The sequence below is a fragment of the Panthera pardus genome, unplaced genomic scaffold (genome assembly GCF_024362965.1).
Source record: "Panthera pardus isolate Hobbes unplaced genomic scaffold, ASM2436296v1 HiC_scaffold_22, whole genome shotgun sequence".
Lineage (NCBI taxonomy): Eukaryota > Metazoa > Chordata > Mammalia > Carnivora > Felidae > Panthera > Panthera pardus.
The window spans coordinates 34,855,578-34,882,800 of NW_026526788.1; the positions used below are offsets into that span (position 1 = coordinate 34,855,578).

Consider the following 27,223-nt stretch of genomic DNA (forward strand, 5'->3'; position numbering starts at 1 on the left):
GTATCTCTATTGTAAAGCTACCTTTTTGCTTTGGTGAACACAGAGTTGTGTTTCAATTCCAGTTCCACAGTTGAACTCATGCAATTTTAGAAAAGCTACCTAACTTCTCAGATCCTCAATTGCCTGCCTAAAATGGGTGTTGTATAAATATTTCTGGCAGAAGTGTTAAGATAATTAAATGAGATAGTGTATAAAGTGACCTCTAATCTATCAGCTACACCAGGACCTTTGCACGGGAGATGAGGAGGAATTGCTTCCTGAGCAGGTTGCAGAGTCAGAACCTATCCATGGATGTTAATTCTCCAGATTAGTTTGAAATTTTCAGTAATGTTGGTAAGAAAATGTGATCAACACGTTAGGTACCTTTAGGAAATTTCAAAGAAAGTGATTAAGAATTAGGAGATGTTTGGTTTCATTTTCAGACCTCTTAAATATGATTTGTCTGCAGTGGTCTTACGTAGAATCGAATTGCCATTTATTCAGACCTCTTTCTGACTGCAATCCATTTTAATCTATTACCAGGGATTATTTTTTGAAACAGTTTATATGAAGTCTGATTGAGAATAGTGAATCATAATAATTTTGTGACCCATTTACATGCATTACTGTAAAAGTTTCATTTCTTACAAGTGACAATTTTTTAAAGTTAATTAGACTCGGCTACACTGAGGTTAGCAAAAAGTGCTTTGAATTATCAATAATTCAGCAGGGCAGACATTTCTGTATAATGCAGTGGTTTTATAGAGTATTGTGAGATAGTTATCCCTAAAATAAATGGTTGTGAGCATACATCAGCGTGGTGGGGTTCACTTGAATGTAGCGTGAAGTGATAGCATCTATGCTTTCTATTATTGGGCAGAGTGTGGGACATCAGTCTTTCTGGCCATGAACTACTAGCAACCTTTGTCCTTTGTGTTACCTTTAGTTAAAAACGAAAAATGAGCACGAGTGCTGGCTGATGGCCATGTCTTTCTCACAGCTAAAAATTCATCAGGGAAAGAAAAATGGGATTGCAGATTTGGATTTGTTTCATTGCATGAATGATATGTGACATTTTGTAAATTATTTATCACCGCAAGGATGGCAGCAATGGCTTGAGCATTGTTATATCAAATGAAAGCAGGAATCCCATTAGTACAAGGACTGGGTTTTAGCTAGAATCTATCAGGGGAATGTTGTCACTTTAAAACCAGATTGTTCTTTTAATTGCTATTTAAAGGAACAAAAGTGTTCCCAAGGTACTACAGTTGAGCAGTTGCAAGTAATAACTATGGATCCATAATTATGCAGTGCTGATTATCTGGCATTTAAAAAATTGTGGCTGGAGTCAGTGACCAATTTGTTGTTGCTTGTCTTTTTTGGTTTTTCTGGTACAAAGTGTTTTATACTCTGCTTTTTAACTGTGGCTACAAAAATACATTTGCATAGCTACTTCAGAAATTAAAGCCTGTGCATATTAAGAGAACAAATTAAACTGAAAATAAGGGCAAGATAACGAATACTCACATTGTAGGATGAAATTAATAATCATATTGAACAATTTTGCACATCCTCAGTCATAAGATGAATTGTGTTTTTTGATGACATGTTTTCACAGTGAACCAAGACATTTGTTGGAATCATTATAACCATTTGAAATCGTATCTTAGAGATGAGGGTTTCTTCTTTTAACTAGCATATGTTCCTTCCGTTTATTCAGCTAACATATATTTTGAGTGCCTACTATGTATCAGGCAATGTATTAATTAGGCATTTGGGACAGAGTAGCTGAACAACTAAGGGTTTATTTTGTGCTGATACATACTTAAAAAGTTAGACCTTGCAAAATCTTATTCTTAATTTACATTAAAAAGATTTATGATTATGCTAACTTTTCTTGCCCTGAATTTTTGATTCTTGAGATTCAAATATAAATACATATAGCTACATTCAGATGGCTAGAGACAACATGTGTGAAGCCTTGGAATATGCAATAAAATTTTAATTTTCATACAGTTTTGGCTGTTCAAAATAAATGTGACCAGATCTGTAGACACATTCAACTTATTCATATGAATGGGAATATTAGCATCACTGGTAGTCATAAATAACAATGCAGACACTGAGATGTATATGCAGACTTATACATTGTTAAAAGCAGTTTCCTCAGAGGCAAGGGGTACTAGGGGATTAGACAAATGTTTTGTTTTTTATTTTATTAATGTGGGGATGTCAGAGATTGAGACTTTATCTCCTTTGTGTGGCATGGTGTGGTTTACTTTGGAAGACCTTGGTGCCAGAAAGACCTTGTTAGTGATCCTTTGAGCTTCCCAAGTGATCTCACAGCATTTTAAAGTTCTTGTTTATTATGTCACCTAACAACATGCCAATATTGTATATCAAAAATTTAAGAGATGAATAATAGTGGCTTGCACTAGAACATTTGACAAAGTTTAGTTAAACAATCTGAACTAATTAGATGGTATTCATAAATTATAATGCTGAATAGATGAATCAATTTATTATAAGCGTATGGATTATGGGAACAATTGATATTTCAAGTGAATCTGTTTGTTTAATCTCTGTACCCAATGTGGGACTTGAACTCATGACCCCAAAATCAAGAGTCACATCCTCTACCGACTGAGCCAGCCAGGCACCCCTGAAAAGAGTCTTTAATAATATTCATTTCAGGAAGGTTATATAATATATAAAGGTCTTAGATTTCATTGGCTTAATATAAATTACTTCTGAATCTTACTATTAGACTTCAATGCATTATTCAGGTAATACTTTAGCATCAAATGACTGAAGAGATTTTTTTTTAATTAGGAAATGTTGTTTTGTATCCCTTACTCAGCATTTTCTCTTTGTTAAGGAAATACATAAGAAGCTTTGAGTTTAATATTTTGTCGTTAATTTTGAGATGGAAAACTGAGTATTTTTTCATTTTAATTTTGTCACAGCCCCGTGCCGACCCCATTCCGATATGTAGCTTCTGTTTGGGGACTAAAGAATCAAATCGTGAAAAGAAACCAGAAGAACTCCTCTCTTGTGCAGATTGTGGCAGTAGTGGTAAGTTGGTATTTTTTTGTATAGTTGCTCCTCTATAACTTGTATGCTATTTATATCTCTATCAAAACTGCATTTGTTTTTTAAAGCAATTATTTGGTAATAGCATAGGCTTTAAATTTAATAAGTAAGTGCAACTAGAGAGGAAACGTGTGTTTATATTAGCACTGACATAAAGGTACCATGTATGTTTATATAGTAGTAGTAGTAGTATTAATATTTATAATTAAGCTTTGATTTCATACCAGCATTGGTAACTCAGTGTGGAGTATTTTGCAGGAAAATTCAGTGTAGAGAATTCTATGTTTTCAGGCTGAATACAACTAGAATCGCTTGTTTTATATAATAGGCAGTCTCAACTTAAGAGATCCTGGAGTTGGAATATATAGTGTTTCAGGTCATGACACCTACTGGTGAGATACAATATTACAACCCAGCTCTGTGTGACTCTGAATGAAAGGGACAGTGTTCTGGAAACTGCAGGACAGAGTCAAGAAATCATCAGGCATGAAAAAATTCAGATTGCCTAGAATAAGATAGGAAAAGAGTGGTCTATAAAGAAGGCGATGTTGAAATCAAGGAATTGCTGGGTAAGGACACTGGACCAATCGTTGGCAAATTGTAGTATTCAGGATGCTGTCAAGTAGCTGTCACCTGTGCTTTTTTCCTCAATCTGAGTTTTTAAGACCACATCTCCAGTTCTAAAATGGAAAATAAAAGTCAAATTGTGCTTACCAAGCCGGTCTTCCTTCTTGCTAATTAGATGATAGTTGCCTACATTCTCTCTTTCTCTCTCTCTCTCTCTCTCTCTCTCTCTCTCTCTCTCTCTCTCTCTCTAGTTGTATGTATGCATATACACACACAGACCCTCCAGCCGACTGAGTGGCAGTTAATTGGATTAAAAAAATAATCTCTGTTAATCTTTAAATTTCCTTCTCTCTGTTCTTCTCTCTTCTATCACTTTTCCCCCACAGTGTTATTTTAACATTCATAAGCAAGTATTTCTGTAGTTATAATTATCTTTAAGAACAACAACAAGACTGCAAAAAGCCACAGAATACCGTCATTTAGGAAATCAGTATAGTGTAGTGGTTAAGAACAAACTCAAGAGCCAGCCTTGCCCCAGTTCCTGTACATTGAGTTAGTTACTTAACTATTTTGTGCCTTGATTTCATCACTAGAAAATTAGATATTGGTAGCACCTACCTCTTGGATTTTGTGGGAGTTCAATGAAAGAACACAGGTAAATAGCCTAGCACAGGGTCTACAGTAACTATGGTAAGTGTGCTGTAAATGTCAGCCATTGTCATTATTTGCCATGTTTGCTGTTGTCCTTGATTGCTCCAAGTAATTTCAAATCTTATCACCATTTTTGACAGCTGTTTGATGGTTGGATAGAGGAAATGTTTCATGCTGAGGAATGACAGTGTTGTGTAATGATTCTCCCTCCTCCTATAAAGGTTTAACTTGGTAGGCTGTATGTGGTTCTGCAGTTTTCAGGACCCTTCTAGGAAGGGAGAGCCTTGGAAATAAGACATTTCAAACTCTGCCTGAGAAATGCATTCTGACAGTCTTTTTGATGGGCTTTACAGATTCATTAAAATTCTTTACCTGCCCATGGTATCATGGATAGTGACAAAAGGGCATGGAAACATTATCTGTATGTTCAGTTTAATAAATTTCAACCCTCCAATCTCCCTGTTTTATCCTGGTAAAGTAGTCCCTCACTCATCACTTCTGACTCTGGAGTTATCTTTTGGGTTTTCTCACGAGGCTCATTCTGAATGAATTATTCTTTTGTTTAACTGCCTGATCAGTTTAGTGGTGTTCACTTGTCTAGGGTTTACCCTTTGTTATTTTTAAGGTGGTACTTTAAAAACTACCTTCACTGGTTTTGTTTTTTTTTTTAGTGTATCTATTTGTCTGGATGCCGAGACAGATTAAAAGTGCACTTAAATGTGGGAAGAAAAGTTCCCTTCATATATTTCCTTACCTCTGCTGATACACTTACTTGAGTTGATAAGGAATTTGAGATCATTATCTACCAGATCATAACTTCAAGGCCTCCTTCACAAGGTATAAAGGTGTAATTCTAAACAGGTAGATCTTAGATTTTCTGATGTAATCAATCTCCTTCGTCTTTCCCAGATTGAAGACCTGCCAAAGGAGAGGTTTGATCTCCTTTATACTTTGAGGTCACCGAAATTTTTTCCCCCTAAAGTTTCTTATTTTACCAGGGTATGTAGGTGTAATGTTAGGTTTTCTCTTCAAAAACACTTTTGTTTTCTCTTTTAACAAATGGAGAATGGACTAAGGATACTGTCTGGAAGGCTTATATAACTAGGGTCATTTTGTGAGCCGGCCTTTCCTCCTCCTTTCAGGTAGAAAAAGCCAGAGGCTTTGGAGTCAAGGTATGGGTCATGGCAGAAATTCAAGCCCTTGGGGGCATCGTGTCCCTTTGTTTAGGATAGAGGATCTCCAAGAGCTGCTCTGGACTCCACCATGGGGACTGGCTCAGTGTTGAGGTTCACCTAATATTCCCTTCAATGTGCTTTGCCAGTCTGGATTTAGCTACTTTAGTCAAAACAACAACAACAACACTGTTCCTAGCTCAGGGCGATGCATTGTAGACATTTACTTCATCTGGTACATCAGAGGAGTAGACTTTGTTATTTGCTACTCTTTAAATAGAAGAATCAAAATAAAATATGGGTCTTCTTTGGAGAGCTTGGGGGGATTCTTGTAGTTATAATGTTCTGTTGTGACACTTGATAATTATAGAGGAAAAAACAATAACATAGGCTGGCATGGCTCAACAGTACCCTCTAATAATGGTAGAAACCCCATTGTCACAGTCCAGTCCAGTTTCTCCAATGGGAATTACAGAGTGGTTGGTACCCCTAGTTGGCCTTATGGAAATGGCCACTATCTCACACTCAGAAGAGTCCCCTGGTTCTAGGATTGAATTGAAACTGTTTGTAATGATCAAAGGACTCCCTAATGTAAAATGCGCATGTGAAAAAAATACCCAAAGCAGTATAAAACCAGAAAAAGGAAATATAGATGGCAGCCTATAAGGAGGATCATTCTTAAATGTGTTTCCCATATGTGCCTTTTGGTTTGTAGTGCCTCTGTCTGAAGTACCATTTGTATGATGTCACACTTAAGCTCTGCTTAGATTTCATAGATGAGAGTAATAAATGTTTCCTTCTCCTTACATCATAAAGTAAGCCAATTAGAAATGTCTCTATTTTTAAAGTGGCTTAGTGCTGCAAATGGGCAGTACTTTATTTAACTATGTTTTTCCTGCTGAAAGTTCCTTTGAGAAAATAATTCAGGTTTACAGACAGTAAAAATAAGAGGTGAGGTGCCGAGTGCACGGAGCCCCAAATGTGGTTTTCCAGTTTTCTGCTTGCTGGCTGTGTAAGTGCAGTTTTCATATCTGTAAAATGTGGAGGGTGATGTCTGCAGCCCTGCACCCATAGCGCTGTTGTGAGCATCCAGTGAGATAATGATATGAAGATTATCGGTAACTATAAAACATTACACAAGCATGAAGGATTATTCTAACCACTAATACGAATGAGGGAATCATCAGATAGTCTTCAGGTCTTTAGAAATGTTGGGACTAGGAAGTGATTTTACTTGACTTTCATGGATCAGCCTACTTTGAAATTAACACTGTTATATTCTCTTTGCCTCATTAAGACCAAATTATCTTTAATTAGCTTCACATAAGTATTAGATATTATACCAAATGAAATTTTGTGTCTGCTGCTCAGATTGCTGGGTGGTTAAATCTTACTTACAGATGAGTTGTGTGCATGTGTGTTTTCAAATTAGCAAATCTAAGATAAGTGTACAGTTCCAAATTACAGCTTTATTCTAAGTGGAAGCTCATGGAAACTGGAGACAGAGGCCGCTGTGATGCAGCTGGGAAGGCAAGAACCACACCTTTGTACAGTAAAGGGAGCACAAGCTGTGGCATCAGATGTCATTCTGCCCTCAGACCTGAAGTCTCTGCTGGGTTTCTTTAATTGTGTGTTAACCCTGAACAAAACTTGCCTGCCTTCTTCTCCCAGACTGAACTGGTAGGTGCAGTATGCAGATAAGTAGGTATATAAAGAAAGATCACTCGTTTCTTTGGGTCACTGTGAGAAAATTCCCAGGGATTGGTTGGTTAGTTATCCAGTTTCACACCAAGTCGATACTGATTGAATGATTAGGTTGGGAAGGAGACCCTTGACTACAGAGAAACCTAAAGATGGACTCCAAAGAGGAATACATAGATTGGAGGAGGAAGGACTGATGAACCCCACCTTCTCCAAGCCCGCAGCTGGATTGATTATCTAAGTGCAGAAACTTTGCTCATGGCCTTTTATTTCACTGAAATTGTGCTTGTTAGGATTAACAGTGACTTCCATGTAGCAAAATCTGAAGGTCACGTTTCAATCTGTATCAGATTCTAGTGCACATCTCTCAGTTGACACCAAGTAGTCCTCAGCCCCGTGTGGCCCGTTGAGAATCTTTTTCCTTAAGTGTTCTTTTCCTTTGGCTTCTGTGATCTCATATTCTCTGTGTTTTCTGTCACCACTTCCTTCTCTCTATATTTTTTGTTAGCTTCTTTGTCTCTATCCATCCCCTAAATGTTTCTTCAGGCTTCTGTCCTTAGCCCTGTGCTTCTTTGCTTCATAGCTTCAGATACTTAGATATAAATGCCTCCAGAATTTCTCCACTTGGATGCCCTGTAGGCTTTGCAGAGTTAAGTATCCCAAACAGGCTATCAACCTTGCAGTGCCCCTGCCACCCCAAAACAATAAACACTACGATAACAACAGAAATCTCAGCAAACTGACTTCTTTCTTCTCCTCAGGGATTTCCCATTTCAGCGAATGGCTATTCAGTCAGTTCCACAAGCCATCCTGTGTTCTATTCTCACACGAAGGAATCGCTGAAAATACATGGATTCTGTGTCCTAATTTATATTACACATCCTCAGTAAATCCACACACTCCCACCAAACCCGCTCAGATCTGCTATTATAATAACCTAAATATAATCTTGACTCTCTTTCCCCTCCTCATCTATTTTCCATGCTGCAAGGCTAAGTGAAAGTTTTAAACTTTAAATCTATTCACAGATTTAGTGGCTACCAATTACCCTTAGGAAAAATCCAAATTCTTTAATATAGTCCCCAAATCCTCTTCAGATTGGGCTCCTGTTCGACCTATTTTGCATCACTACCCCCACCCCGTATATTGTGCACACTAGTTCTGTTGAACCTTTCTTGTGTGAGTGTGCCGTGTTCCCCTGTCCCTCAGCACATTCTGGCTTCTCCCACCTTGCCCCTCAACTGGTCCCATCTAATCCCATTCATCCTATGGGTCTCTTCTGTAGGAAGGTGTTCTTCTAACCTGCTAGATTCGCCCATATCTCTGAGCTGCCCATTGTCACATATTAGTTCTAATTCTTATTTAATGTGTCTCTTTCCTGCTAGACTATGCCTGTCTTGTCCTCACCCTGTCTCAGATGGACAGATGGTTGATCAGATAGCCAGTCCGAGGGTCCCAGTGTCAGAGTGTTTATTAGTTTTCCATTGGTGCTGTAACAAATTACCACAAAGTTGTTGACGGAATTCATTTCCTTGGGTTTGTTTCTAGGACCAAGACCCCCATTTTCTTTTTCTTCCTTCCTTCCTTTCTTTCTTTTTAAATTTTTTTAACGTTTATTTATTTTTGAGAGAAAGAGACAGTGTGAGGGGGAGAGGGACAGAGAAAGAGGAAGACACACAATTAGAAGCAGGCTCCAGGCTCTGAGCTGTCAGCACAGAACCCGATGCGGGGCTTAAACCCCTGAACCGTGAGATCATGACCTGAAGCTGAAGTCGGATGCTCAACCAACTGAGCCACCCAGGCGCCCCGTCTGTCTGTTCGTTTTCTTTCTTTCTTTCTTTCTTTTTCTTTCTTTCTTTCTTTCTTTCTTTCTTTCTTTCTTTCTTTCTTTCTTTCTTTCTTTTTCTTTCTTTCTTTCTTTCTTTCTTTCTTTCTTTCTTTCTTTCTTTCTTTCTTTTTCTTCCTTCCTTCCTTCCTTCCTTCCTTCCTCTCCCTCCCTCCCTCCCTTTCTTTTCTTTTCTTTTCTTTTCTTTTCTTTTCTTTTCTTTTCTTTTCTTTTCTTTCCCTTCCCTTTCTTTCTTTCTTTCAACAAATACTTGTCTATATGTGTGTATATGTGTGTGTGTGCATATATATAATATATTATTTTAATTCCAGTTTAGTTAATGTACAGTGTTATTAGTTTCAGGTGTACAATATAGTGATTCAACAACTTTAAATATTACTCAGTGCTCTATCAAGGTAAGTGTACTCTTAATCCCCTTCACCCATCCCCCCACTCACCTCCCTTCTGATAACCTTCTGTTTGTTCTCTAGATAGTTAAGAGTCTGATTCTTGGTTTGTCTTTTTTCCCCCTTTGTTTTGTTTCTTAAATTCCACATATGAATGAAATCATAGTATTTGTCTTTCTCCGACTGACTTATTTCACTTAACATTATAATCTCTAGATTCATTCATGTCATTGCAAATGCCAAGATTTAATTCTTTTTTATGGCTGAATAATATTCTCTCATACACACACACACACACACACACACACACACCACATCTTTATCCATTCATCTATCAATGGTCGCTTGGGCTGCCTCCATAATTTGGCTATTGTAAATAATGCTGCTATAAACATTGGGGTGCATATATCCTTTCAAATTAGTGTTTTTGATTCTTTGGGTAAATACCCAGTATTGCGATGACTGGATCATATGATAATTCTATTTTTAACTTTTTTGGGAACCTCCATAATGTTTTCCACAGTGGCTGCACCAGTTTGCATTCCCACCAACAATGCACAAGAATTCCTTTTTGTCCACATCTTTGCCAACATTTGTTGTTTCTTGTGTTTTTCATTTTAGCCATTCTGACAGGTGTGAAGTGGTAACTCATCATAGTTTAGATTTGCATTTCTCTGATAAGTGATGATGAGCATTTTTTCATGTGTCTGCTGACCATCTCTATGTCTTCTTTAGAGAATTGTCTATTGGTGTCTTCTGCCCATTTTTTATTGGATTATCTGTTTGTTGAGTGTTCAGTTGTATCAGCTCTTTATATATTTTGGACACTAACCCTTAATCGGTTATGTCATTTGCAAATATCTTTTTCCATTCAGTAAGTTGCCTTTTAGTTTTATTGATTATTTCCTTCACTATGCAGAATCTTTTTATTTTGATGTAGTTCCACTAGTTTAATTTTGCAATTATTTTCCTTGCCTCAGGACACATATCTAGAAAAATATTGCTACAGACAGTGTCAGAGAAAGTACTGTCTGTGCTTTATTCTAGGATTTTTATGATTTCAGGTCTCACATTTAGGTCCTTAGTCCATTTTGAGTTTATTTTTGTCAATGATGTAATAGAAAGTGGTTCAGCTACATTCTTTTGCATGTAGCTGTCTAGTTTTCCCAGCACCATTTGTTGAAGAGACTATCTTTTTTCCTATTGCATGTTCTTGCCTTCTTTGTCAAAGATTAATTGACCATATAATCATGAGTTTGTTTCAGGCTTTTTATTCTGTTCCATTGATCTATGTCCATTTTTGTGCCAGTACCATATTGTTTTGATTACTACAGCTTTGTAGTATAATGTGAAATCTGAAATTTTCATACCTCCTGCTTTGTTTTTCTTTTTCAAGATTGCTTTCACTATTCAGAGTCTTTTTTGTTTTCATACAAATTTTAGGGTTGTTTATTCTAGTTCTGTGAAAAATACTACTGGTATTTTGTTAGGGATTAGGATTAGGTTAAATCTGTAGATTACTTAGGGGAGTATGGACATTTTAACAATATTTGTTCATCCAACCTGTGGGCATGAACGTCTTTCCATTTCTCTGCATCATCTTAAATTTCTTTCATCAGTGTTTTATAGTATGCAGTGTAAAGTCTTTCACTTTTCTTGGTTAAGTTTATTCCTAGGTATTTTATTATTTTTGATGCAATTGTAAATGAGATTGTTTTCTCAGTTTCTCTTTATTCTGCTTCATTATTAGTGGATAGAAATGCAGCAGATTTCGGGGGCACCTGGGTGGCTCAGTTGGTGAAGTGTTCGACTCTTGATTTCCGTTCAGGTCATGATCTCATGGTTTGTGGGTTCAAGCCCCACATGTCTGCACTGACCGTGTGGAGACAGCTTGGGATTCTGTCTGTCTGTCTATCTCTCTCAAAATAAGTAAATAAACATTAACAAAAAAAGAAATGCAACGGATTTCTGTACACTGATTTTGTATCTTTCGACCTTACTGAATTCATTTATCAGGACTAGTTGTTTTTTCATAGAATCTTTTGAGGCTTCTATATACAGTACCATGTCATCTACAAATAGTGAAAGTTTTACTGTTTCCTTACCAATTTGGATGCCTTTTATTCCTTTTTCTTATCTGATTGCTATGGCTAGGACTTCAAGGACTCTGTTGAATAAAAGGGGTGAGAGTGGACATTCTTGGCTTCTTCCTGACCTTCGGGGGGAAAGCTCTCAGGGTTTTCTTGTTGTTTTGTTTTGTTTTGTTTTGTTTTAAGATTTTATTATTTTTTTAGTAAACTTTCTGTCCAACATGGGGCTTGAACTCACAACCCCATGACCTAGAGTCATATACTCTATCAACTGAGCTAACCAGGCACACTCAAAACTCTGTTTTTCACCATTGTGTACGTTAGCTGTACCAAGATCCCCATTTTGTTGTTGGCTGTTAGGTGAATGACATTCCCTGCTTCAAAAGGCCACCCATATTTCTTGGCTTCTGGTCTCCCCTTTCTTCCATCTTCAAAGCTAGCAAAACTGGGTGGAGTCTTTCACATCTTCCTTTTATCATCTCATTTTACTAACCCGTCTGGGTTAGTCTGGAAAAGATGCTTCTGTTTTTAAGTACTTCTTATTAGATTGGGCCTACACATATAACCCAGAATAATTTCCTCATCTCCAGACCTGTACCCTTAGTCATATCTGCAAAGTCCTGTTTACTGTGTCAGGGAATATAGTTACAGGTTATATAGGGATTACAGCATAGACATCTTTGGGGGGCATTATTCTGTCTACTACAAAGCCCATAGTTTTTTTTCTCCCACAGAGAAAAAGTTTTTACTTCCTCCAAAAATTATTTTTACTGGTTTGCGGTTTCATTGGTATTTTTTTAATTTTAAACAGTATTCCTTTGGTTTTGCTAGATAAAACTGCTGTAAGCGACTATGCTTCATATGTATTCATAATAAGAAGGAATGAGTGAATAAATACACATTATTCTTTCAAATCTGGTTGACTGCACATCACAAAACAAACTCCAAAAAGACAAACAACTATGAATTGTGTGAGCAGAGGGAACTTACATTTTAGAGGGAATTGTTGAGTTTTTGGAATGGGTAAATAGGAGGTAAGGAATTTCATTATCAATAGCATTTTTTGTCCTTTATCTAATTACTATAATTGTGTAGTGGTGTTTCAAGCTCAGTTACAGTCTTTTGTGTTAATTTAAAGTGGCCGTGAGAAAATAAAATGGAAATGTTTCTTCATCCCTCAGCATCCTTTACAGAATCATAGAAATTTAGAGCTGGAAGGGATCTATGGCCAATTCTCTTGAGCTAAATAAAGGTAAGATTGCTGCCTAAAGGGAAGATAGGCTGAAGATTTTAGAATTTGACAGGGTAGCTTAAATGGTAGTTTTGAGATATAATAGTGCTTAAAGTGAGAGAAAGCAATAAGAGGAGGAATATTCCTTGCTCTTGATTGACAGTGGCTGAAATCCTTTAATTTTTAAAATGTGTAATTATTAAAAAGTATTTTCCATAGGATCTTGGTGAGAATAAGTAGTAAACTAAAATAAGATGTGAATTACCTTAGTTACTGGATATTAAGCTAAGGTACAAAAGCAGATTTAAATGTAGAGAAATTCAGTGCATGAAATTGAGGTCATATGTGCTGGTGATGTATGACTTACAGGAAGTAATAAAAAGGGGGGGAAAAGAAGTAAATGGTATACTTTTAAGCTGATGGGACCCATTTTAAGCGTGGAATTTAAATTGCTGTTCTTTAAAACTTGAGTTCTTACCCCCATAACTATATGGGGGGGGGGGTGAGGGAGAACCCTGATCAAAGTAGATCTCTCCCCTCTCCTTTCAGAGTACACTTCTTAAAGTAGGCAAGCAAGCTGTCTTTGTTTGCTATTCCTGAGCAGAAAGAGGTGATTGATACCATTTTTATATATTTAAACTTCCTCCCCCTGTACTCATTTGAATGAGAGGAACCCTTCTAAAAGAATGGTGTCATAGGTTAAATGCATCTGCCTGGGTGTCTCTGAAGCCTGAGTTTGTAATCCTATGACAACATTTTATTTGCTCAACATCTTAAATACAGATGTTTAGAATTTTTTTTTTTTTTTTTTAGCTCAGGAATAGTGTGCTTTTATTAACGGTATTGATGATTGATTTTGAATGTTTTTACTTCAAAAAGCCAAATCTCCTAGTGGGTGGAATTTTATGAAGCACCTGTTAAGCTTTAGGGAGGAGGACCTTTTTGGCAGCAACCCAAAAAACATATTTAAACAATGAGCCTGCCAAAGTCAGGAAATTATAAAACAGTTTTGAAATTGCAGAATCTGCTTTTTTTATTACCCTCAGGTTTCTTTTGCAGCTTGGTTATAAGTTCTTTCACATGGGATTTACTAATGTTCTTACTATTTTAAGACCAGATTTAGAAAAAATAAAATCAGGTTTAGGGATCTCAGGTTTATGTGATAAAAGACCATCACATTTTAAACTGAACTGCCTTCCAAAGAGACTAGGCTCACACTCCCAAGCCTTTTGGAGGAATCTATTACTCAGTGTAGGTTGGGTGGCTTCCTCGAATGGTGTTGCTGCTTAGGGTCTCGAGTTTTGCTCTGTGAAGTGAGTGCTGCTAGATAAAGTGTGCCCAAAACTGTGTGGAAAAGGTGAGCACTCAGAAAAATGGGGGAAACCTGCTGAGGGTGTTCTTCTTGGCATATTCCATTTGACGTGGATCTTCCAACTTCTTAACTCTCAGATTCACAATTTCTGCTTCTACTTTCAGAATTTAAGTTCAAGGACCAGGGGCAAGATGGCAATAGTATCTTCTTTCCATATCCCAGCAATGGGGTATTCTCTGTATACTGTTGGTTTATTATTATTATTATTTTTTTTTTTTTGCATTTATAGTTGTATTATTAAGCTGCCCATTTTACTTAGCTGTCATTTTAAGTTTTATGATTCCAGTATGCAGAGCAGGAATTATTTGAACTTCCGTAACTCCTCTCACCATCCAGCACACCAGCAAACTTTGGGTCATTGGTGGCTGATGAGGAGGGCCAGGGCAAGAGGTTAACAGAAGGCACGGGAATGAGAACATGATTTGAGCATGTTATCTTCAAGTTCTCCAAGACTTTTGATTGGAACCTGGTATAAATTTGCCAAATTTCTCTTAAGGAATCATTTGTATAATCACTCAGTTACATACAGGGGAAAAAAGGCAGAGAGGGAAGTATCATTTGGATTCTCTGATCTTTTTGTATTTTCCAGTTCTTTAGGTCTTTAACTGGCATTATCACTATCTATGAACAATGAGGGAATGGGAGTTTAAAAAAATCTAAAGCACCATTCCCATAAAGCAATTTGCTTTTTATTCTTGTAGGACACCCATCCTGTTTGAAATTTTGTCCTGAATTAACAACAAATGTAAAGGCCTTAAGGTGGCAGTGCATCGAGTGCAAGACATGCAGTGCATGTAGAATCCAAGGCAAAAATGCAGTAAGTATGGCTTTCAGTAGTCCATCTCCAGGTAAATTGCTAGCTCTCAGTGTTAAGGTTTGTCATTCTTGTAGACAGTTGCTATTTTCTATTTGAAGATTTAAATACACGTGATTTCAAGTTTCAGCAGGGATCATGGTACCCCTTCGTTATATTTAATTACTGTTAAGCAGATAATAAGAGAATTTGTGGCCTTTTACAGTTAGTTGGTTTCAGTCTCAACGACTCTCTAATATGTTATCTTACAGGATAATATGCTTTTTTGTGACTCCTGTGATAGAGGATTCCATATGGAGTGCTGTGACCCCCCACTTTCCAGAATGCCAAAAGGTGAACTTTTAAAACATAGTAAAAATGTGTTTTATTACATACTCATTAGCCTTGTCCAGCTCAGAGGGATACAGATTCCTTAAGCACTTTTTCATCCCTTCCACCTTCTTATACTTGTGGGTTTGGCACATGTTGTGAGCAGAGAAGTGTAAAAGCATTTAGTTTATGGGTAATGTAATAAAGACTCTAATTCAAGCACAAGGGTAAGAAAGAGACCATTCCTTTCCCAAAACCATTCCCTTATTAGGATCAATTTAGATTAGGTAGGTCAGAAGTTTCGAACACTCTCCATGTTATTCAGTACCATGCTCAGAGGTGAGAAATCACCTATTTTCCATAATGGTTGTAATGATGTCTCCAAATTCCTACGAAATGAGCTACCCCCATTTTCTTGGCCATTAGTTGATAATTTGAACATGAGCATCGGAACTATTTTATATGGGTATATCCATATGGAATATGGACTTTTGTCTCTGTCTCAGTCTCCTTTCATCATTTTATAATATATTAAACATTAAAAATAACTGCCATATTACAAAATTTATTCATTTTTATTGTGAAAGATTTAGTAAATACAGAGTGGCAGAGCAGAATAAAAAGAACAGTCCATTAGGAATTCCCTCTCAGCTCGCTACACACCTTTAAAAAGAAACAGAACATTTTATACATGTTTTTGTAATCTTTTGTTTTTTACATCTTTATAAGATTCTAACATCCTGACATCATTAAATGTTCTCCTAAACACAGTTTTTAATGAGTGCATAGAACTCCATAGTATAGATCTGGGGTAGCAAACCTGTTGACTATGGGCCACAGTTATACTTTGTTGGTACATATACATATACATATACATATACATATACATATACATATACATATACGTATATTTTGAAGTCTTCTTTAAAGGCATTACAGGTGAGCTGATACAATATTTTTAAAATTTTGAATTTGCTTCCTTTAGGTGGAGTATGCATGTTGCCCCAATCTCACTACTCCCTCTTGTCTTGAATTCCAGCTTGCTTCAGTTGGGTGGCTCCTGAACATATTTGATTTTGCAACACCATGTATAAACAAATCATAAGTTACTTAACCCCCAATGGTGGATATTACAAATGTTTTCAATTTTTTCTATCCACAATTATTTCCTTAAGATAAATTCCTAGGGGAGGAATTGCTGGATCAAAAGCTGTGTACATGAAAGGTTCTATCAGTTTTCAGACAGACCAGTGTGTGAGAATATCTGTTTCCCTGTATTGTAACCAACACTTACCATTACTCTATTTCATTGAGTCTGAGACACATTTTATAAAAAATCAGATGCATTTTATAGTCCATAGTGTCTCATTCTTGATGAAATACAGTGGTATTATTTACAATTTGTACCAATTTGATACAATAGAAAAAAGGTCTGATTCTTTTTTTAAGTAATGACATTGAACATATTTTATGTTTGATTATTAGCTATTTGTATATCATTGTAAAATGCTTGTTTTTACCCATTAATCATTTTTCTGTTGGGGTTTTAACCTTTTCTTACTGATTTGTAGAAGTTCTTTATATTTTTATATAGTCCAGTCCATGAATCTTTTTCTTTATGGCTTCAGTCTTAAACGCCAGTCATGCTTAAATTAAATAAATAACCACATATTTTTCCTGGTACTTGGTAACATTTAATTTTGTCATAATATTCATCTGCCTAGAATTTATTTTTATAAAGGATAAGAAATAATTCTTTTCCTTCCATATAGATGGTTATTTGTTCTGTCACCACTTCACTGAGTCATTTCATCCTTTCCTCACTGACTTGAAATATGACCTTTTTGATAGGCTAAACTTCTATAGGTTTCAGTTGTTTTGGTATAAAAATTCTTATCCAGTGACCTGTTTCTCTATACCAGATGTATAGTTTTAATTCTTGTAGCTTCAGAGTCCTTAAAAATTTTGTTTTAATTAAAAGTTATATTTTATACTGATTTTTTTTTAAGCGTGGAAGATTTCCAGAAAGAAATAAAATAAATTCCTTTTTCCCAGAGATTCTAAAAACCAATTAACTTAAAAACATCTCCCTCTAATCAAAAGATATCTAATATCCGGCAGGATCGGGTTTTCATGTGTGTTTATGTGGTGGAGGGAGGTTTGGTGACATGTTGCAGAAAGCCTCATAGAAGGGTTCTGAGATAGGGACAGCCCTCTGTTCTCACCACCTTGACCCTGGTTGGGGCAGGGGCGGGGGTGGGGGGAGTGGGGTGGGGGGAGTGACCTTTAATGAAGGCTTCCTGAGGAGAATGACAAAAGGGAATATCTACGTTCTAGAGTAAAGTTCTGCATACAGGCATATATCCTTGGACAGCTTATTTCCACTGCAGTTTATATTTAATATCTCTCCTAAAATGAAACATTAAAATACTTTTCTCATATATATATTAATTCAGGGATGTGGATTTGCCAAGTCTGCAGACCAAAGAAAAAGGGAAGAAAACTACTTCATGAGAAAGCTGCACAAATAAAACGACGATATGCAAAACCCATTGGACGACCGAAAAATAAATTAAAGCAACGATTGTTGTAGGTTGAGATCTTATCAAAAGAAATCTTTTATCTTATGCTTTAAAATACAGGCGATTGTAACCCCCTTAGATTCTATTATCTTTTTAGCATCGTTTTAGAAACTCAAGGGACAAGGAATAGGGCTCTTTTTGCATAGCTGTGGAAATTTTTTGAAAATAACATTTTTAATTACAATTGGCATTTGGGGATCTTCTGTTGGCAGTATCTGTGATGATAAGTGACATTTTTCAAGCAGCAAGATGGAAGCAGAATGTAAGAATTGGAAAGAATCATTCTGCCTACTTTATTACTGGCTGAGCATTAGAAGAGCTTAATCACATAAATATTTTTGTGGGGATTTTAAAACAAGAGAGGGATTTGTTCACATCTATAGTGAATCTCTTGTCACTCCAGATAGCATTTTAGAAACACGACTTCTCTTTTCTGGTGCTAATTTAGTATTACAACATTTAAGATCCCTTGTATGAAATAGGAGTTTCCAAGAAACCTATAAATGACTCTCCTCGTGTTTGCACACAAAGAGTTAGAACCATTCAGTATGTGCACATGTGTTCAGATATACAGATGAAATAATATGTTCGCAGTGGCCTGCACATCTACTATGATAATCTACTAACCTGTTGCCATGTAGTTGCCATTAAAGCCCAGTGGAACATTCAACCAGAGTTACTTAGAGAAGTAGAGAAAAGATAAGGGGAGAAGTGGATGTGTTTTTTTAACCTTCGAATATAGAATTGGCTTTCAACATCAAATAAGGTGTTAATAAATGAAATCAGCAGAGTTGTATATCTGAAGTAGTTCTATCAATAAGACCTTCTCCAGTCTCTTTAGGCTTTAGTGAAAGGGTCATTGTGATGTAGAAATGAATAGATGCTCTGCACACACTGTGAGCAAACACCAGTTATCTTACTTGTTACTCTTCCCCCTAATTTGATCTGAAGCACTTCACTACCTTACCTGCTCTCAGAAAAACAATATTCTCCTGCACCTCTGTCTCCCAGAGGAGAAATAGAACAATGAATAGAGTTTTCTGTGAAAGCCCTTTTAACTGGTGGACATATTTAAATGGAATTTTTGTTAATTTCTAGAGGCACACATGAAACATTTATGAATAAAATCTTTCATATTAGCATCATTTGAAGTAGAATTTATATGTTTTTGCATTCATCCTGTGTAAGCATTGTTCTCAAAATGGGACTGTATCCTTAGGGCCCAATTAAAAAAACCAAATTAGGATATAAACTTTCTAAACAAAGGACACAGCTGAAAATTGCATCTGGCACCAGTCCTAACTTTTTGTTTGTCCAAAATTGTCCTTTGAGCTTAGGAATTTTTAAGACAGTCTAGGGAGTTTTCCTTTTTACATGCTTTATAAGCATATTATCCTTTCTGGGCAATCGATTCCAGATACAGTCCAAATGCGGTATTGTAATGTGAAACATTTTAGCTTGGATGACTGTTTATTGGTAACCCTTCCTGTGACACAAGATCTCCAGTGAGATCTCCAGCGTTAACCCGATTTGGCTCTATCAATGGTGTCGGGCAAAGCTCCTGGCCGCAGAGCTGCCTCAGATGAGCCCGGTGGCTCACCCTGTCGTTCTGCACCAGAATCCACTTGAGCCGACTGCTGAAATTCATCATTAATGTGCAAGATGACCACTAAAATGTGCTCTTCTGTTTGTAATTAAGATATTTTTATAATTTGATATCATATCATTTTCAGGCTTCCATTTCTTCATTATGAGCCTTCAGCTAAATTGATAATTTTGAAAGTGCATTCTTGGGCCCCAGCACTACCATAATTCACATGCAAATGTTTCTATTGTATAAAATTCTGCTGCAAAATGGGTAGCTTTCCAAGCCCTAGCCTGAGGTGAAGGCAGGCAGCTGCTGTTCCTCTAAGCAGCTGTGGTAGTGGAGTGACCTCTGGTCCATGTTGACCACACAGCTGTATGGCAGAACCAGCGTCAAATGAACTGAAATAGCGTACAGAGATTCTGATGCCAAGTATCTGATAATGACCATGGTAAATGTGCTGCTTCTTCACCAGACTTTCCATGCCATGTCTGACCCGCTGTAGCTTTTCTTTAATCATTTCTTCAGTTTTTGCTATTGTTGTCCTTTTCTCAGCAATATTTTATGCTGTAATTAATCGTCTCCTCTACTTAGAGAGTATTATTGGTTATGTTATCATCCTAAGCATAAACTGCCCAGAGGAAGAAGCTTTCTTTAACATTTTCTTAAAAAAAAAAAAAGTTACTAATTTATAGACCTACCCAAATTCTATTTATATATAAATTTTCCAATTGAGTTAAAATTGCTTCTGATTAGATAAGCTTATTCTTTCACTTCTAGATAATACGACTTATTAAAAGACGTAGGAAACCATAATTATTTGTGACTACACAAGGGGTAACTTTTTTATTTAAGTATAATGAAGGCATTTGTGTTATTTTAGTCTCTTCAAAACTTTTCTTACTCCTATTGCCCTTGGGTCCACATGGCTTCTTCCAGTGCCTCTTGGATGGGTCCTGGGAGAATCATGACATGCAAATGTGGCGGCCGCTACTTGTTTCTACAAACATCTCGGTGGAGGCACACACACAAAAATAGTTCTTAGGGTTGCAGTCCAGCTTCTTAAAGTTTAAGCACAATGAATGCATCTAGTTGCTATAAATTTGTTTTCGATACCTTTATAATTCTATTATTAAATGCTGATACTATTCTCTAAATTTTTGCCTAGGTCTGTAACCAGTGATGAAGGATCCATGAATGCATTCACAGGAAGGGGGTCACCTGGTAGGGGTCAAAAGACTAAAGTCTGTACCACACCTTCATCTGGTCATGCTGCATCTGGGAAGGACTCAAGCAGCAGATTGGCTGTTACAGACCTCACTCGGCCTGGTGCCACCACCAAAATCACCACCACCTCCACCTACATTTCTGCCTCTACACTTAAAGTTAACAAGAAAACCAAAGGGCTCATTGATGGCCTTACTAAGTTTTTTACACCATCACCTGATGGTCGCAGATCACGAGGTGAAATAATAGACTTTTCAAAGCACTACCGTCCAAGGAAAAAGGTCTCTCAGAAACAGTCATGCACTTCTCATGTGTTGGCTACAGGTACCACACAAAAGCTAAAACCTCCACCTTCTTCACTTCCACCCCCAACCCCCATCTCCGGTCAGAGCCCCAGTTCACAAAAGTCCAGCACTTCCGCCTCTTCTACCTCTCCCCAGAGTTCTTCCAGCCAGTCCAGTGTGCCCTCCTTTAGCAGTCTTACTAATAACAGCCAGCTGAAGGCACTCTTTGATGGACTTTCTCATATCTATACCACTCAGGGACAGTCTCGAAAAAAGGGACACCCAAGTTATGCACCACCCAAACGTATGCGTCGTAAATCTGAATTATCTTCCACGGCAAAATCTAAAGCCCATTTCTTTGGAAAACGAGATATTAGAAGTAGGTTTCTTGCTCACTCCTCCTCCTCTAGCTGGGGGATGGCTAGAGGACGTATTTTTAAAGCAATTGCTCACTTCAAGCGAACAACTTTCCTTAAAAAGCACAGGATGCTAGGCAGATTAAAATATAAAGTGACCCCTCAGATGGGGACCCCCTCACCAGGGAAGGGGAGCTTGACAGACGGAAGGATTAAACCTGATCAGGATGATGGTAAGCAAAAGGTCAAAGCTCCAACCAAACCTGCGTCCCGTCCCTTTCTCCCCAACCCCGAAAACAATAAATCAATCAATTCCTATTTGTCACATAGGTCTTAGCTATTTCTCTTGTTCTCACTTCACTTTCATACAGAAGCAGTGAAACTTTGACCTTTTTCTAATGCTGACTAAACCTCCAAAATCTTGGTTTTTTTCCAACTAATACTCTCCCACCTTTTATTATTTATTTCCATCTGTAGTGACACTAGGACCCCCAGATGCCTTCATAGTGTTGCTTATGGCTTTGTAGTCCCGCATGAGTAGCCACTGTCATGCTTCTGCCACGCACTTTGCTATGCCCACCTCCTCAGCCCCAGTGCTGCCTGCACACGCTGTCAGCGCTTCCCACGGCAGGGGGGTGGGGGGGGTGGGGTGGGTTCAGCTGCTCATTTCAGCTCCCTCTGCTCCATTGCTTTCTCATGACAAAGTTCATCCTGCTTCCTTCTCAACAACGCCTGATCTGTGATCCTGTGAAGTGTGCTTTTGGGTGAGAGTGTGTCTGTGTGTGTAGTCACAGTAGGGAGAAAACTGATTTCATGATTTCCTTGAACAAATTGGCCCGTTACATTTGCTACCCTTTATAAAACAAAAAACAAAAATGTGTCATTTCGACAACGTGGTTGATATATTTTTTTTTTTAATCTCAAAAGGGGTAATGGGAATTCTATAATGAGACATTGATGTAATTTCTGATCTCAGTTGAAAAATATGATTTTGCTTTGTGTTACTTTTACTTTCCCTCATTTATTTATTGAAACTATAAACAGATGACAGTGGTAATTCAGATAAAAATTTGGGTCCAGCAGGGAAAGGGCACTGCTGGGTCTTTGAGCAGTGCTTGGATATGAAAGCTTCTAAAGCTTAAAAACAATCCCTATTTGCCCGCTATGCTAATTTGGTGCCATTTTGGTAATATATGGTGGTTATTCATGATTCAAGTCAGTGAATACGCTTTCTGCTGGTTTTACATGACAGATACTGAAATCAAAATAAGCATCAAACAAGAAAGTACAGATATAAATGTGCTTGGAAACAAGGATACCGTTACTGAAGAGGACTTGGATGTTTTTAAGCAGGCCCAGGAACTTTCTTGGGAGGTAAGGCCAGGATACCACATTATAGCAACAAGGATAATATGTGAGTTTTACATAGATGACCATTATGAAATTACTGCTTTGATTTGATAGAAAATCCCCCTCAAAATCCTTTGTGGTCCTTTAACTATTATCATGATGGTTTTTGTGGAAGAAGATATAGGTTCAAAAGCAGTGGCTCTGTAGAGTTTTCTGTACTCTCAAAAGTTGATAAGGGCTCAGCTGGTCTCACAAAAGGTAACAGCAGCTGAGGCAGATTTGGGAAGGTGCTTCTGGGTGTGAAGGACTAGATTTCTGATTATTTTTGCTGAAATTTAGAAAATAGTTTTAAATGGTTAAAAAGAAGAACATCACGTTTAAATTTACCAGTCCATCTTCCAACACAGATGGTCAGCCATATGAAAAATGTCTTGTAATTTTAACACTTTGGCATTGATTAAGGCAATATTTTGTTGCATGATCAGCTATAATCACTTTTAGTTTCATTGTCCAGTAATTTATTTAAATGTTCCCACTTAAATGAGTAACTCTAGTTAGTTTATTGTCACCAAAACATTGAAAGGTAAGGCTTTGGGACTTCCCAAAAACAGATTTATAATGAAGTATGAATTTTTTATGTCAGTAGACCACATTTAGTTTCTTTGGCAAACTATTCACAAAGCGACTCCCTATCCTACCTAACCCACCTCACTTTCTTTTTTCTGGGGGGAGGGGGATAGCAGTAGTCTCTTAAGCTTTATTTTTCATAGCAGCCACTTGGGCTAAATACTTCTGATGGTTTCTTATTTAAGGGGCTATTGGATACTTCCATTCCTCATTCTGCTCCTTCAGTATGCTTTGTAATTGTTTTCATTTGGCTAGGATAAATGTCAAAAATTCTCCCAGTCTTTGAGATGTGAAGTCCTTAAATATTATCAAATTTCCAGCCTACTCCTGGCATTCATAGGTAGACATGATGAACAACAACAGGCCATTATCTGAAACATGTAAACATTTAAGCCCTTCCTTTCTTTCCAACACAGTAACACCGGCATTTCATTCAAGAACATTTCTTGTCTGTATCAGGCACTGTGCTAGACACTGGGAATAACACAGTGAATCAGGAAGGCAAAGTTCTTAACCTCGTGCTTGGAGTGAGGGGAGTAAAGGAGATGGATATTAAAATGCAGACTTTCACAATCTTAGGATTGTGATTTCACAATTTTGGGATCACTGGTAGTTCATGGAGGAACAGTGCTCATGGAGGAACTGTAAGAGTGTGTAACAGCCATGTCATCTTATAATTTACTCAGTTATAATACATTGTACCAGATCATGAAATTCAGTTCAATAGACATTTTTATGTATTTACCTTTGTACTCATTTCCTGTCTTGGTAATACTGTTTCTTAGGGTATTTGTTTGTTTGTATATGAATCTTACACTGAATTTATTATTTTACAAGGCCCTATGATGTGTTTTCAACAACCTGAAAATTCACAATTAAGATTAGTGTTCTGTTCTTGATAGGTTTTCATATCCACTAGTGAAAGAATCAAAATGTAAGTGAATAAATTCTCTTCTAATACATGTATTTTATTTCCTTCCTTTTCTTTTTCTCTGACAGAAAATAGAGTGTGAAAGTGGGGTGGAAGACTGTGGCCGGTACCCTTCTGTAATAGAATTCGGGAAATATGAAATCCAAACCTGGTACTCCTCGCCTTACCCACAGGAATATGCAAGGTAATGGAATATCCTGGAAGGTCTATAACTTTAATGTCATGTATGTGAGGAATGGGAATACTCAGTTCTAAAGCAAGAATTAGATGATTTTTTTAGGACATAAATTTAGATCGTCGAATCCAAGTGCTTCCAAGTCCAAGACTATTACTTTGTGCCAGCATCGTTTTATACTAGTATTCACTGTTCTATGTAAACTCCTTCCACTCCTTTGTTACACAGGCATTGTAAATTTTTCCTTTTAGCTTTTAAGACCATGCTTTCTCTCTGGTTAATTGGACAACTGTTCTTTGTGTTTGAAACCAAATAAGGAGGAAAAAACCTAGCCATTGTAAAATACTTGGTAGTTTCTTCTCAGTTGCCCTTTTCATTTTCCTAATTAGGCTTGTTAGTTTTCTCTCTGATTTCTGACATTTTGTTTTCAAGTTTTTTACAGAAATGTAGCAGAAGAATGAAAAATCAAAGAAAGTAGGTGGTCGTGGGTAGCCTTAAGAGACCTTTCCCCAGATCTTTTAGAACTATTTGTGACTAACTTGTTAAAAATGAAGAGAAAATAGTGATATTAGAGTCTTCTTTTGTCTTGATTTAAGATTAGCTGTGAAATTGTCTTGAACTAATATATCTAAAAGTGGGTATCTTGTGAACAGATTTCTTCCTTCTGATACATCAGGATACACTTTAATAGTATCAAATGTTTTAGCCTGCAAAGTTTCTGGTAATCTCAAACTTGCTTTTCTTCTAGAATAGATCTTGTCCTTTTCTCTACCTGATGGGTGGCTAACCCGTCATCTACTAGAGAAAATGAGGAGGGTGTTTTTAGAAGTTCAGTGGCAGAGTAAGATTCAGGAGTCTTGGTTTCTCTTTCCAGCTTATATCACTTGCCTAGGTGTTCTTGAACAATTTTTTTAAAAAATACTTAGGAGCTTTAATTTCTATGGATAATCATAAGTCATATGTTCTGAGAGCTTTGAGTAAAATTTGTATATAACTCCAAGATTTGAAGTTACTATTATCTGAGTCTGTAGCTAATTTTCCCCCAAATCATTCTATCCTTTCCTATACCCCAAAGACCTAGAAAGTGCTTCTAAACATTTTCTTACAATACTAGCAATGTGTTTAAATGTGATCGGGCACACATTAAAAATGTTACAATTTTAAAGGTGGAGAAAAAGTCATCATGGGTGAGAAATCTGTGTAATGTTATTCAGAGTCAGTGGAATTGGTAGAAACTAAAATCTTTTTTATTTTTCTACATTTATTGTCATATATATTTATGATAATAACTATATCCATAAATGGAAATTTTAACAATTAAATTCCAGGACTTCTCTGCCTTATAAATCATTTTTTAAAATAATGAATTCACTTTCCTCCGGGTAAAAGACTATTACAGTTACACCACTGACCATATATACTGTTGAAACTATGACATGAAATCTGAAATTTGAAAAATGTGCATGGTTATGTGACAAGAGGCCATCTTTATTGTCACTTTTCCGAGTAGTGGTTCCAAGTCTAAAAACCTGTCTGTTTGTATGACATTTCTAAGGAAACAAATTATTTGTTCACAAAATAATGGCAGCAAATATTATTTTACTGAAAAAAAATGTAAGGTTTGTACATTCTCTTTACTACTGGCTTTCTTTTTTTTTTTCTTCTTTTGAAACGATTTCTTTCAAATACTGTTGTAGAGTCTTATTATGATTTGGAGAAAATTGAACGATGTTTAATATTTTTTTCCCTGAACAGTATAATCAACCTGATAGATTCTTTGATTTTAAAATTTTAACAGATTACCAAAGCTTTACCTGTGTGAATTCTGTCTTAAATATATGAAAAGTAAAAATATTTTGTTAAGACACTCAAAGAAATGTGGATGGTTTCATCCTCCAGCAAATGAAATTTACCGAAGGAAAGACCTTTCAGTATTTGAGGTAAGCATGTGTAAATAAAAAACTCAGCTTGTGAAACCTAGTACTTACAGTTGTTGATTATGTACTGATTTGTTTCTAGAAGGTACACAGTATATTCGATTTCAGCATTCAAATTCAGACTGCTCTGTAAAATATCTCCATGTTTTGGAATGTTTAACCATATTGAGTAACCATTTAGATTGATGATGAATTCCTACTTCATCACATTAACTTTTTTGTCTTCTCCCAAATCCCTGTCTGCACCAGATATATTCACCAGTGAATTTATGATCTTCTCAGCTCTTTGTAAATTCTACTTTCTTTGGCAGGAGAAATTAGCTTTGTTCAGCAGCTCCAGCCAATGTCTGGCAGGTGCTCACTCTTCTAGGGAATTGAGCAGCTGTACATATCTCCTCAGTACACAACCACCTGTGTTTCCATCCATTTCTTGGCAGAGTGGATAATCCTTTTGGTGAGACCCCAGCAGATGTTGGGACTGCCCCCCTCATCTGGAGAGATGGCCACCCCTGGAGAAATCTGCTGTTCACAGGAACCCCTTGTGGCCACGTGTCTGTCATTGTGGGTTCTTAAAGACATTTTGTGTTTTCAGAATTGATTTAGTAGCAAAGGTCTTTGCCTGTATACCGTTTCATTGTTTAATCATATTCTGTTGTCAGTTTCAAGAATCCAGTTGAGCTGTGTCACTTGTGCCTTGAGGAGACCATGCCTCTCTTTTGTGTTATTACCTGTTCTCAGGGATCCTTAATTCTCTCCTTTATTCTCGTTACTCCAGTTGAGCACTTCCATTGCCCTGTCTTATTTTCTTCTGTTACCCATCTTGGTGCATTGTTTTCATGCATGGGTGCTCAGAACAAGCCTTCCTTACATAGACGTGATGTCTTTTTTTTCTCTGAAATACACTTTTTCCTTAGGTTTCTCTATTTTTGAGTTGTTCCGACTGAAATTTATTATCCTG

At 36.9% G+C, this 27,223-nt stretch overlaps 1 protein-coding gene across 4 annotated transcripts in view; it reads left to right on the forward strand.

The window, feature by feature from the left end:
- The window catches only part of KAT6B (lysine acetyltransferase 6B), a 188,946-nt gene that overhangs the window by 118,219 nt on the left and 43,504 nt on the right, over window positions 1-27,223 (forward strand). For 2 of the 4 annotated variants that reach the window (XM_019444624.2, XM_019444623.2), the window contains exons 4-11: window positions 2,946-3,054; window positions 14,790-14,905; window positions 15,154-15,235; window positions 17,668-17,800; window positions 20,547-21,478; window positions 22,498-22,619; window positions 24,222-24,337; window positions 26,127-26,268. In XM_019444624.2, the coding sequence (XP_019300169.2) occupies window positions 2,946-3,054; window positions 14,790-14,905; window positions 15,154-15,235; window positions 17,668-17,800; window positions 20,547-21,478; window positions 22,498-22,619; window positions 24,222-24,337; window positions 26,127-26,268 (1,752 nt within the window). The remainder of the gene's footprint in view (window positions 1-2,945; window positions 3,055-14,789; window positions 14,906-15,153; window positions 15,236-17,667; window positions 17,801-20,546; window positions 21,479-22,497; window positions 22,620-24,221; window positions 24,338-26,126; window positions 26,269-27,223) is intronic. The other 2 variants (XM_019444625.2, XM_019444626.2) reach the window with 2 other exon arrangements.